Here is a 14,303-nt window from a genome sequence, read left to right as displayed (position 1 = left end):
CATAAAAATATTAAATTACCCAGATACAAATGACTACTTTGATGTTTTTATTTCATTCAGTAAAACTAGGTGGTTAAAATATCTTGACGTCTTCGCCACTAAGTCCAATAAATTATTACCAAGAGAAAGAGAGGGGAGGCAGAAAAACTGAAAGTGAGGTCCCATAGCCCTGGTAACGGTGCTGATCACACAGTGATACTGTGCCTTCACAAACTGTGTCACTTCCTGGCTAGAGACCAGTTCTTTGACCTTTACTTCTATCACTTTTCATTTAAAAAAAATTACAGATATTTTATTTTTTTTTATTTTATTTTATAGAGGCACGTTTATTTATTTATTTATTTGTTTGTTTGTTTTTGTTTACACATGCACTGGGTACAGCCAGAAACACGGGAGGGTGAGAGAATCCACCAGAGCCAGAGCGGGGAGCAGAGCAGGCAGAAGGACCGGAGTACACTGCTGAGGGGAGCAGCGGGCGGCAGAAGAGGTCTGCGCGCCATGTGGGACCCTCCTCTGGTGGCCGGGGAGCAGCCGGGGATCGAACCAGCGCCGTAGAGGCCGCGGGCAGGTTCGCAACCCAGCGCTCAACTGCTGCGCCACCGGGGAGGCCCAAAAAATTACAGATATTTTAAACCTTTCTTTAAATCCTTTGTCTCTAACTTCCTACCTCCACCACACAAGGCAAGAGTTACCAGATTAACCTGCCAGTGTGTGCGTGTCCGTGTGTGCATGTGTGTGTGTGCATTTTTACGTGCTCCTTTAGAAGCTCCATATCAGCTGAGCATTCCATTGCATAGATGTAGCTTTATTTTCTTTACTGAAGTGGTTCTTCCTCATCATTGTCTCCAGAAGACAGAAAGGGTAACCACATATGTCTGATGAATTGCACTGGCATTCATCACATGAAGTACTTGCGCATCTAACAAAAATAGTATTAAATCTTTTGATCACTTCCCCCCACTGCTCATTACTTTTGGATAGAAAGGGGGCAATCTCCATTGGCATATTATTTTCCACAGCAGGCTAGTATACCACACTTGGGACTAGAAGAAAGGCATGAATGGATTTTTGGGGAAATAAAACAAAAGAGTACTTAAAGAGAGCTAGCCAGGCTGGCAGTGTTTAGGTTCAGCTTTTTGACAGACTCTCTCCTTGATGAAACTCCAGACAATCTCCTTTGAGCCACGTTTATGAACAGACCTCATTCTTGTGCCTTGATCTTAAGAGCCCAGTTGTCCAAAAATCCTGTCACCCTCATTATATGCTTACCCCGAATATCTGATCAAATTCCTCTTCTCCACCCTCCTTCAGGTGATGTCTGACCACTTGACCCAGCTTCAGCAAGAATTCTAGTAGGTTAGTTTAGCTAGAACCCCCCCTTATCTTGATGTTTCCTCTTAGCCATTTTCCATCCACTTACCCCCTACCTTGATCTTTGGCTATAAATTCCCACTTGTCTGTGTTGCATTTGGAGTTGAGCTCAGTTCTATATTGGAGTCTTTTTCCCCTCTGCTGCAATAGTCCAGAATAAAAGCTGATATTACTGCATTGACAATTGTTTTTCTCTGGTTTTGTGTGACATTTTTCAGGTTATACTAGACCTGTCCCTTCTTTATTTCATTAAGGGTGTGTGTGTGTGTGTGTGTGTGTGTGTGTTTGGATGCAAAGTATAAGGGAGAAGGAAAATAGAATGGAGGAAGGTTAAGTCAGTCATTGTCTTGGGCTTCAGAATTAGATGTATTTTATTTTCAAGGAGCAAGTTCTGCCATTAACATCAATGGCAGACACAGATTTAGGCTCTAAAGCAATTCCATCATTTCATTTTTGATATTATGATTTGGTATACCTTAAAAGCTTGAAGGAAATAGCCAGGACTTACCAGAATCTTGAGAAGAAAGACCATTTTATTAATAAAGTGGAAACATACACATGGATAATGCGTATTTAATTGCATTAAAAAATAATGCGGTTTTGGGCCTCCTTGGTGGCGCAGCGGTTGAGCGTTGGTTGCGAAGCTGCCCGCAGCCTCTGCAGCGCTGGTTCGATCCCCGGCTGCTCCCCGGCCACCGGAGGAGAGTCCCACATGGCATGCAGACCTCTCCTGCCGCCCGCTGCTCCCCTCAGCAGTGTACTTCGGTCCTTCTGCCTGCTCTGCTCCCTGCTCTGGCTCTGGTGAATTCTCTCACCCTCCCGCGCTTCTGACTGTACCCAGTGCTTGTATAAATAAAAATAAACAAATAAATAAATCTTTTAAAAAAATGCGGTTTTTTAAAAAGCACTGCTATAGAGTTCTTACACTTGCTTCCAACAACTATACAACAGGCGAACAATCCTTGATATCCGACAACTCCTTCCACTACTCTTTCCCCATTGCCTGGTACGTGGTACTGATATATTCTTGGCTTGACCAAGCTTTAATCGGGTTCCTGAAACTTCTCCTAGATGCATCTATGCTTTTCCTTGTAAAATTTACCTTTAGTAAGAACCCTGTTAAGTCAGTTTAAACAGAACCTCCTATTCTCAATATCTGATCAGGTCTCTCCTCATCCTACTCCCCCTTACCTCCCTCCCCAACCCCCCATAAGTCTTAGCACCCTGGCCTGTCATCAACAAAGAATCCTGTTAGGTCAGTTTAGCCAGAACCCTCATCCCTGATGTTTCCTCTCAGTCGTTTTCCATCCTCTATCTTCCACCTTGCTTGGTTGTTATATGTTCCCACTTCCACAAGCTCTATTTGGAGTTGAGCCCAATTGCTTCCTCACGCTATAAAATCCTATTCATGGTTTCTGCACCCATTGTTGAAGGTCTGAAAGAAAGTCTCCATTACCATCTTTACAAATTTCACTGAATTTTTTTAATGATATAAAACAGGCCAGTGAGTAATAAGTAAAAACTTGCTGAGTAAACAAATATTACTTAAGGCAGAATTTCCTAAAGCATTCGCTATTGTTACTACTACTACTACTGCTACTGCTAGTAGTAGTATTGTATCCCAGGGATCAAAAGCCTATAAAGACTAAAGACCACAGTAAGATCTGCCTTTTGGTAAGCCCAGCCCAGTCCGTGTCTGTCCCCAACACCGCCCCCCCCCCCCCCACTGATGAGCAAGGAGGTGAGAGGGAGGTTAAGGTGGGGTGGAGTGGAGGTGAGAGGCAGATGAAGATGGGAGTTACGGTGGGAGATGGGCTTCCTTATCTTGGTTCCAAGGGTAGAGAGGGCAGCTTCCAAGCAGACTGGCAGCAGAGGCAGGCCTCTTGCTCTGCCCAATATTTCTAAGCCAGATTTGGTAGCTTTCCAGTAGCAAAATGACTCAAAGTAAACAGTCCTCAAATCCCCTTCTCTCGTTTCTCTCCTGAAAATCAGAAAATCCAGCACTTAACAAAATACAAGCAGATCCCACCTACATTTCGAGGAGCAGTTCCCCAGACCACAAGGGAGAGCCTCACAGGCCATCAGTTGTCCAGAAAACACATTTATGGGCCTCAGGTCTAAAGCACTATTTATTTGTACAGCCAATAAGTTATTAACTTTAGTTCTTTGAACTTTGGAAGTTCCAATCTGGACAGAAAAGAAGTTATTTGTGGAGAAAATCTAGGGCTCACAAGTGGAAATGACAAATTAGATTTATGTGGCTGGTGTTTAGAAATCAGCTTTTTAATTTCCTTTAATAAAACAACACCAAAGACATATTCCTTCCTAACTTTCAGTTTATGAAAACCTGTAGTTGAGTTTTTTAAAGAAAAAATTACAAGCTAGAACTTGTTAATATCTGCCAACATCACTAGGCTCGATTAGGTATAATTAGACATAAATAAAGTAAAGCAACACTGTAATTAACTAGCAGAAATGAATCTTTTTATGCTTGCAAATTACATTAATTTCTTCTTGTGTGACTTTCTTCAGAAGGATGAAAATAGTTTTTAAAAAAGAGACATCTTTAAAAATATGAAGTCGGACATATGAGCAGGTAGAAAGAAGCATATTGCTGTTTATAAGAATTAACTTTTTCACATTAACTAAAGTCATCCCAATAATTGCTTAGAAAGGCTGACTTTGAAAACTGTGCCAGAGACTTGAAGTCTGTTTCAAGTGGTTCATGCAAAAACTAGTTTCCTGATTTACTGCTGGGAAGAGATCATGTTAAAAGCATATTGTTGGCATTAACACTCAGTAAGGAGGAGGGGTTGTAGCTGGGCAAATTCTAGACAGTAAGAATTAAAAGTCTAATGTGGTCACTTTGGGAAACAAAAATCATCTTCTCCCACATATCCCAATGCTGTTTCTGTTCATGAGCTGAAAGGACGGCCATGTAACATCTTTGTGCAAATTTATGATTCAAAATGTCCCAAACGTACCACTTACGGAGCAAGGCAAAAAATATTTTGTATGTCTTTCCCCCCAAATAGCAAAAAGTCATTAACAATGATCTTGCTTATATAAACTGCAGTGGAAGAGAGTAAATATAGCTTAATGGGATAAAACCTTCGAAACAGACTCCAAATGGCTCAGTGACCTATCACCTTTTTACCCATAATACAGAGAAACTACCTATCAAGTTAAATTATTAAAGAGACCCCAAATGAGAAGATATAAGGACTGGGGATTTTAGGGAGGGAGCCGGAAACCAAGGAGCTAAAGAGATGATACTGAATAAGGGCATAAGGAAGCACAAAGGGCCACATCCTAGGAGGAGAGCCAGAGGCCATAATTCCAATGCAAGGCGAAGAAGCACATGAAAGGACAGAATAAGGTGGGTTTTTGGAAACCAGGGATGTAGGTGGCTAGGAGGAGGAAGGAGAGCAAGCAAACTGAACAGGGAGGCAGCTCCTGTGCTGCAAGTACATTAGGGCAACATGACTTGGATATTTATTTTTTTGGAAGTGGGTCTAAGCCAGAATTTCCAGAAATTCATCATTCCAGAGTTTCACTGTCCAAATAGAACATTCATAATCTTTTGTGGTGTAATAAATTTAATTAAGTAAAACGGCATAAATTAAAACTCTAGTTCCTTATGACACCAGCCACATTTCAAGTCTTTGATAACAACAGTGCCTAGTAGCTTGCTTATTGTCAGCACCAATATAGACATTTCTATCATCACAGACAGTTCTGTGGGACAACACTGTACTAGAGTGCTATCAACATAAGAAATAGATCATTATTCACAAGTCATTCCATCACTTTCTCCCAGCACTGTCACATACTAATTGTGACACTGGACAGATCAACTAATTCTCTGTGCCTCAGTTTCCCCACCCTACAATAGAGGAGTTCTAGGGGCCTCCCCTGGTGGCGCAGCGGTTGAGCGCTGGGCTGCGAAGCTGCATGCAGCCTCAGCAGCACCAGTTCGATTCCGGCCACCGGGCAAGGGTCCCACATGGCTGCTCCCCTCAGCAGTGTACTTAGTCATGCTGCCTGTTCTGCTCTCCGCTCTGGCTCTGGTGAATTCTCTCACCCTCCCGTGCTTCTGACTGTACCCAGTGCTTGTATGAATAAATAAATCTTTAAAAAATAAATAAATCCTAAAAAAAAAGAGTAGTTCTATTCCCTATTTAAAATATATTATCACAGGCATTCCTTTATTTAATATATGAAAGTCATAGGGAACCTGGCTTATTATAGTAGTAAATGTTAGCTAATATTAACTGTTTTAGTTGCAAAATATGTATTACAGAATAATAATTGAAGACCTATTTGGGAGCAATACACATTTGCTATGTTGTGATGAACATAACTCAACATATTCAAGGTGAAAGGTTAAAATAAATAACCATTTAAAAAGTGGCCAGAGAAGGGAAGGGAGTCAATTAAATAAGCCACAATGGTATTACAATTTGAGTTTCTGTATAGATTTCTTTTTTTGTTGTGTTTAATTCTCTTACACCATTCATTTTTGTACAGTGTTAAATCTCTCCCCTCAGGCAGGTGTAGTCCCCATAATTGTCCCACCACCACAAGCACCCATGGCCCATCACCATAGTCCAATTGTGATCATTGCTCCCCTGGTTGGACCCCAGTCCCTCCCTTGTTGTATACCTCAGATCTATGGTTTAGATTCTGTGCAAACTTCTTACTATCTAGTAATTGAAAGGAAGTAAAAGGACATTGAGTGTGTGTGTGTATGTGTGTGTATGTGTTTGAGAGACAGAGAAACAGAGGCAGAGAGAGCGAGAACCACTGATCACACACCACAGGGGTGCCAAAACACACACAATCTCCAGGAATGCTATTCTGGAAGCTTCTGGCAAACCCCAACTACATGTTTTAAATGGTAGAGACCGAACAATGGGCAAGTAAGTCCAGACACCTTGAGAAAAAAGTAGAATTGAATGTCTTCCAAAGAAAATAATAATTAGGAGTAATAAAACCACAGATGGAAATTTTAACTACACCTGCTTACCCAAAGTATTTCCGAGATTTATTTTTAAGACACAGATACATGTTTGTAATTAAAGAACTTATGACCCGAGTTTGTTATTTTAGAGAGACAAGATATTAGAAAATGGATGCAAGTTTTAAATTATGCTTAACACAGCAAAACAAGTGATATCATAGTGTTAGAACAAAGGTTATTTGAAAGCTCTTCTGTCTGGCGAAATGTACTTTGTTTTTTACCCTTAATGCAAAGAAAATACAAAGCCCTTTGCTGTGGGTATCAGTAATTTGATTCAGCTTTTCTACTTTTTCATAACTGCCTTTAAAAATATTTACTGTTTATTGTGCTTTTAAATTGTCAAATGCCACAGGTAACCACAATGGTAAGCCTCAGTTAAAAAGGAAAAGGCTCTTGGACTCATTCATTTTCTTAAAAACAAGACAACAGGTCCAATAGGGAGTCACTTATACTAAGTTCCATGACCAAAGTGTGACTTAATTATAGTTCTGGCTCTCCTAGTAATGGAGTTGTAAGCCAGTCAATCAGGACTCTGCTGATCAGTGATATGTCTTTGATATGACCAACGTACACTTTGCTAGTGTAGCTTCCTTGTTCCTTCTCCCTTCAGCCTATAAAATCATTCAATTTGTAATGTTTCTTGGAGTTCCTTTCTATGTGATAGATGGGCTATTGCCTAATCATGGTAAAGTGAGTAAGATTTTTAAAATTTACTCAGCTGATTTTAAGTTTCATTTATAATTAACATTACAAATTATCCTGCTTTTAGACTGTATAGATAGTAATCCAAGTAAAATGCAATTATTTATATATTTCTCTTTTTTTTTAATATATGGGCATGAGTTATTTATTAATTAAGATTTATTTATTTATTTATACAACCACTGGGTACAGTTAGAAGCACGGGAGGGTGAGAGAATTCACCAGAGCCAGAGCGGGGAGCAGAGCAGGCAGAAGGACCGAAGTACACTGCTGAGGGGAGCAGCGGGTGGCAGGAGAGGTCTGCGCACCATGTGGGAACCTCGTCCGGTGGCCGGGGAGCAGCCGGGGATCGAACCGGCGCTGCAGAGGCTGTGGGGAGCTTCGCAATCCAGCGCTCAACCGCTGCGCCACCGGGGAGGCCCTATTTTTCTGACTTTTTTTATAAAAAGCTTTCATCCTAGTCAAAAACAAAACAAAACAAAACAAATTTCCCTTTGATTTGAAAAGCTTGGAAATCATAATTAACCAATTGGAGGTATTATTATAAGTGATTTGTCTGATTTCAATATAGTCAGAACTTACTTTTCTCACCTATGAAAGTTATGTGATATTGATAAAGACTTAACAAAGATGGTCTAGAAGGAAGAAACTATAAATTCAAGATGGGCAGTTTTGAAATTTCTTACCTCAAAGTAATTACTTGAACATGGCATGTACATTTCTGCCATTTGTACCTCTGAGTGTGTCTTAAGAATATAATTTTTCAGTTTACATTTACCTGTATTCTTACACTTCCTCAATTTGTCCTGGTTCTTTTCTTTTCATGAAGAAAATGGTAATAAATATTGAAATAGAAATTTAATAAATAAAAAAAGTACAGAAAGGTAGAATTATTCAGATTGCTTGATTGGTCACTTCCACTATAATAGGAAAAAATACTTAGAAAGTTGCTACCTCAGGAAAAATATTTCTTCTGGATATTCATGGGAAATTATGAAATATAGAAACTGTTATCAGATAATCTCAAAGATAGATTTCTAAAAAAAAAAAGAATGTTAGAGTTGATAAGACATTTATCTTCTGCTCTGATTCTCCAGAAATTATCTTGAGGTTATATTCTCTAGACTCAAAGGATGAAATTCAGGGGTGATATCTTAGCAGTGAATGACTCATCTCAGAAACTGGGAAGTTTCTATCAGATTATCACAGAAATTTGGGGAAAATACTTTTGAGTAGTAGCACCATTCTTTATTTTCCTTTTGGGCACTATCACATTTTTACTACTCTGTTCACTGACCCTAGATGTGCACATCTGCTAAAAAGGATCCTTTACACTCAAATAAGCAAAACCTATGTGTGATAATGCATGTTAGACAGTCAACAGGGACTCAAAAATATCAGCTGAGATGCTACCATTAACTAGACACCAAACAGAGTTCAAAGATCAGTCAAGCTTTAATCCAAAGGTTAAAGCACAGGATACTAAGGCTACCCCTTATTTAACACAACAACCAGAGAAAGGCCATTCACCCTGAATTACTTGTGGAATGCATAATTATTTGTTTCCTGCTGTTTATAGGTCATTGATCAAAAATCTATGAATGACAAGACTCAACTTTAAATAATGGCAGTCTGTAGAGGAAAAAGACTTTTAAGTCACTTTAAATTAAAATAATCTTTTGTTCCTTTCTAAATGGAAGACTTTGATGCTTTATTTTGACCAAAACCAAATATCATTTCTCTACAACTAATAACATCTTCAAAAGGTCAGAAAAAAAATGAATATATAGCTCGACATGCTCACAGAGAAAAAACACCCCCAAGACATCCAAGATTCTGAAATATGCCCTACTAGAATGCACAGTTTCTCAACAAATAATGGTTAAAATGAATATTAACCATTTAAAATGCTTCTGGGAGTAACATACACTCATCATGGGGAGATTAATAATAACACGTGCATTATCAAAGGAATGTTCAAAACACTGAAAAAAAAATGGTTACCTTGGAGCAGTTTACTTAAGATGCTGTTGACCTCTACCTCTTAGTCAATGCTAATATTCGCTTAAAGAAAAAGAAGTCCCAATAAATGATAACATTACCATTTTCTGTTTCAGTACTTTATTTCAAAATGTTCAAGAGAACATTGCTTACTTTTAATTAATGCAAATAAACCTTAATACTTCTTGCATTGAAATATGATAAACACTGTTCCATAACACAAGGACATTTATTGAATTCTGATTCTTGGACTCTATTCCTTTTATCTTAGACACATGAATCAAAAATATTGAAAATGTTTATATAGGGGAGGAGGGGAGAAGGGAGTAGGATCAAAACAAGGGTGGTGGGAATTGTACAGGGACTATAACCAAGATGAAAATGCATACATTGTGCAAAAATGAAAAATAATGTAAAAAATACATAAAATAAAAAAATTTTAAAAAATTAAAAGAAAAGGTTAGAATAAAAAAATATTGAAAAGGAAATTGTGTAATATTTGGCTAAAGTAACACACTGAACCAAGTCATCTTTTGTTCCTAACTGGAAGAGTTTGATGCTTTATTTAGAACAAAACCATATATCAATTCTCTACAACTAATAACATCTTCAAAAGTAATTACTAATTTACTAGTAATTACTAATTTAGCTAAAAAGAACACAACTCTACAACTTTACCATGCAACCAATGTCTACCTTAGATAACTCCATGCCTGGTCCACATTGCTTGCAGAGAACACAATTTCCAGATCGATCCCTGAATTCTTGTTGTCTACAGTCTCCTGTTTCACAAATCCCTTTACATACCTGGAAAAAATGTTTCACAAAATGTTATCTTAAAATGTATTTTTTAAATTTTTCTGTTGATCTGCTTTTACTGAGATTTCCTCTTTTAAAAAATCTGACAGTCATAAATCAATAAAATTCTTAATGATGACAGTTGTGGCCAAACTCTCTTCAAAGTAAAAGTGCTATGTAAATATGAGCTTATTCTTACTGAATACCATTTATCCACTTAAATGGGACCTAACAATATACCTTGGGGTGAGAGCATAGGATTCATTGGAAAGATTATCTACTTTGGCAAAAATAGTTTTTAATTATTTCCCAAAATATATACTTTCTCCCTTTACTTTATCTAAAAACAGTAACTCTTATCAAACTACCAAAATATATTTACATGTTTCTAGACAGATGACATTTCATAAAAAATGTTGCTATTAAAAGAATCTCAGATTGGTGACAATATTTAGTTCCATCTCTTATTCTATGTAGGATTGCCCTTTCTAACATTCTTCACTATGATTTTAACTTTCTGTATTTTTTTTGACCATCAATAGAAAATAACTTTAATAGAATTAGTGTGCAATAGAGAGAAGAGAAAGAATATAGCTAAAATAGTTTCCCATAATTTTGGTTTTGTAAATGAAAGCTGAAAGCCATAGGAAGTACTGCAGGAGGAGAGACTGGTTAAGGCCTAACATACATAGATACATAGGGAATTGTTTTTGATAGTTCTAATAATGAATAATTATTCAGTAAAATTATCTCTACCTTGAAGCGGAAGAATATGTGATGATTACTGCAACTTCCTTAACTAAAACCTCTAGAGAAAGTAGGAGGGAAAATTCGAACTGGGGGTTAGGACTGAAAAATGATTTGGGGCTAAAGGTCTAATAACCTCTTCCTCTCTTTATTCTCCCTTGATTTTATTTGAAAGATAGAGGATTGTCTTCCACCAAGTAGAGACTGTAATTATTTGAGAATGAAATTGCCCCAATCTATTTCCTAGGCCGTTTGTTCCAATGGTTCACAACCTCAATTGAAAAGAAGCTTTTCTTATATGTACCTGAATTATAGACTTCAATTTGACCCTGTTTCTTCTTACTTTTTCTTCCAAGAAGACTTTAGGTACTGTCTTCAGGATAAATAGTTCTTTTTCTTTTTATTTTTTTTTAAAGATTTATTTTATTTATTTATACAAGCACTTGGTACAGTCAGAAGCGCGGGAGGGTGAGAGAATTCACCAGAGTCAGGGCGGAGAACAGAGCAGGCAGACTGACGAAATACACTGCTGAGGTGAGCCGTGGGTGGCAGGAGAGGTCTGCATACCATGTGGGACCCTCACCTGGTGGCTGTGGATCGAACCGGCGCTGCAGAGGCTGCGGGCAGCTTCGCAACCCAGCGCTCAACTGCTGTGCCACTGGGGAGGCCCTAAATAGTTCTTTTTAATATTTATAGAGCATGATTACAGTTCCAGACTAAAAAAGTTCGTCTTTTGAAAACGTCATATTTTGTGAGAAGCTAACATTATAATTCTCCATCTGTATTTAATGCTTTCTGGACTGAAAAGGATACAAATAACTATTAAGAAATAACTTTTAAAAATCTCAATTCTGCACAAGCCATGTAAGTCACAATTCTGTTAGGGTCTAGAACATCAATCAAGAGACATGCCTGTAAACTCAGGGAAAATCATTACAAGGCTAATATCTAACACTGTTATTTTATCACTTCATTTACATTTAAGTAAAACAATTCAGCAATCATCATGGGAGTTGATATTCAGTAGCATTTTTTGTTCATTATTAATCATTGTTACCATAAATTATTAATGCAGTAAAAATAAAATATAATTTGAAAGAAAAATTTTAAATGTGGGATTAAAGACAGAAAATAGTCAGTACTACTTATATGAATTCTTTTACCACATTCTTATGAAAGTAAGGAAAAGGAATTGACTTACCAAATATGTTAGTAAAACTACAATGGTGAAAAATAATTTCTCTTGTTCTAGTAACACTTTTAAAGCCATCGCTCCTATTAAATGTATTTACTGTTGAAGCATCCTAAAAGATAAGAAGATATAGTTAACATTAATAACATTAACAACTACGCTCTGTATTTGTTATATTGCTTACCATTTACTATTTATACTAGGTAACATCATTTATATGGTTAAAAGGAATTCTCTTTGAAAAAGATACAATATAACAATAGTATGTAATTCTTTAAAAAGTTTAGGTGGTAAGAATGGATGCTTTGTCTTCCTATATATCATATGCAAAACTCCTACTGGCTCTGAATTCCCATGCTTTTATTTTCTAACCAAGTCTCTGTACTGGTCAATATATTTCATCCAGTGGAGAATTATATTTAAACAGAAACAAGATTGAGCTGACATTTTTATGATTTAATCAGTGCCACAGGGATGATAATAGTGATAAAATAATTAACAAGACCTAAGCACTATGTGGTAGTACTATTTTCAGCATGTTAAATCATTTAATCCTCACAACTACTCTAGAAGGTAGATAGTATCATTACCCCCATTTTAGGATGGAGAAGCTGAGGCCCAGAGAGGGCTGAGTCATTCATCCAAGGTTGCACCGCTGTTAAGAGGTAGAGCTAGATGCAAACCCAGGTGGTTGGCTTCAGTGTCCCTTTATCCCTTATACCCTGCAAAACAATCCACTCTGTTTAATAAAACTTGGACCTTCGGCTCCACTAAGAAGCAAACACACAGCTAGCATTTGGCATTTGTGAATTCTTCCCTAAACTACTACAGGGCAACTATCTCACAGCAGAAAAGTAAGCATTCATTTAAGAACATTTAAAAATAATTAACTAGTTTGAAATTGGAAGCACTAGCTTGACATTTCCATAAAAGATAAACCCTAAGATCCAGCAATACCACTTCTATCTATTTATTTGAATAATATGAAAGCACTAACACAAAAAAGATAGGTTCAGAGCAGCAGTATTCATAAGAGCCATGTCATGGAACCAACCTAAATGCCAATCAATAGGTTACTGCAGAATTTAGATATATATGCTCACTAGAATACTACTCAGCTATTGAAAAAATATGAAATCATGTCTTCTGTGACAAATATGGATGCAGTTTGAGGTGATTATGCTAAGTGAAATAAGTTGGAAAGACAATTACTGATAGTTTCATTCATTAGTAGACAAGAAATAACCTAAGAAAACAAACTGGCACTAAAACTTGATTTAAAAGAAGATAAACAGAACTTCTTCAATTTGACCAGAAAGATTCTAATATATAAAGACAAATTTGGTTGTTTGCTTGTTCATTTTATAGATTCATACAATGTCAAGAGAAGGAATTTGTTTTCAAAAAGTGAAGACTCGTCTGGTGGTGAACAATGCTTCAATTGGCCTTTGAAGTTAAATCTCCCCAAACTAACAGTGGCCCACAGCAGATAATCTGACCACTTAGAAAGAAGCCAGAGCAAAGAATCAGAACTACAGACCAAAGAGCTCAAGAAAAACAGTAAAATGCCAACAAAGCAACCAGAACAGGGCAGGCTACTGATCATACAGCTAATCAGGGTGACTTTAATCAGCTCTGTAGATGTGTAACCAAGATGGTCCTTTCAGACACCTAAGCAGATCCAGTCATAGGGCAATGAAAAATCATTTTTAATGTTTGTTGAATGAATAACCTAATTTGAGTGAATTCAAACACTTTCTTGGATGTTTTTTCTTTTCCAGCTTCTTAATTACAGTTTTTTCCCTCCCCTTATACATCTCAAAATCATCTAACAATTATGTAACCATGCAGCTTGTGTAGACCCAAGTTTGGGGTCAGCAGATAAAAATCACATTCCCTGGAAAGTATGGTTCATGTTACCTCTTTCTTGACATGGTCCTACATTTTTTTTTAAAATGAGCTAATTTTTAAAGCAAAAAACATAAAATCTATACGGGATTAAACTAATATGGAAAAGAGGGAATAAACACCAAAGCATTTACACAAACTATGAGAAATAGAGATTAGTAGAGTCAGAGCATAACAATAGCATTGAGAAGGTAGTCTGGACAGAATACTCTATTGAGACACTGTGTTAATGATCGAGGAAGGCAGACAAATGCTGGAGCAGTCATTGACATATACATCAAGTTAGGAGTCAAAGCAATATGATTTTGACTTTATAGAATATGTCTATTTTATGTACAAAAATAAACTGGCCAAGATAGTATCAATGGTTAGATTCATATTGTGGCATTCTGGATGAATTTTCCCCTTCTTTTCTCAAAAAATTCTTCATTGTATAAATATTTCATTAACAATGAAAAATATATGTGTGTAACATTTTTATGGCAAAAATTTAAGTGAACACTTTAGACATGTTTTTTAAAAGGAACACTACCAAAGAAAAGAAAATCAAATAAAATTTTA

General features: G+C 37.0%; 1 protein-coding gene across 3 annotated transcripts in view; it reads right to left on the bottom strand.

Annotated features, from left to right (window-relative positions):
- The window catches only part of TNFRSF19 (TNF receptor superfamily member 19), a 94,815-nt gene that overhangs the window by 64,359 nt on the left and 16,153 nt on the right, over positions 1-14,303 (bottom strand). For all 3 annotated transcript variants that reach the window (XM_037527027.2, XM_037527028.2, XM_037527026.2), the window contains exons 2-3: positions 11,844-11,946; positions 9,794-9,904 (exon numbers count right to left, since the gene is read on the bottom strand). In XM_037527027.2, coding sequence (XP_037382924.1) covers positions 9,794-9,904; positions 11,844-11,912 — 180 coding nt within the window. In that variant the 5' untranslated portion in view covers positions 11,913-11,946. The remainder of the gene's footprint in view (positions 1-9,793; positions 9,905-11,843; positions 11,947-14,303) is intronic.

The sequence above is a fragment of the Talpa occidentalis genome, unplaced genomic scaffold, assembly GCF_014898055.3.
Source record: "Talpa occidentalis isolate TD23 unplaced genomic scaffold, MPIMG_talOcc4v2.1 talOcc4.5, whole genome shotgun sequence".
NCBI classification, from domain to species: domain Eukaryota; kingdom Metazoa; phylum Chordata; class Mammalia; order Eulipotyphla; family Talpidae; genus Talpa; species Talpa occidentalis.
The sequence above is the reverse complement of the archived record's forward strand: the minus strand, read 5'-3'. Positions and strand labels throughout refer to the sequence as shown.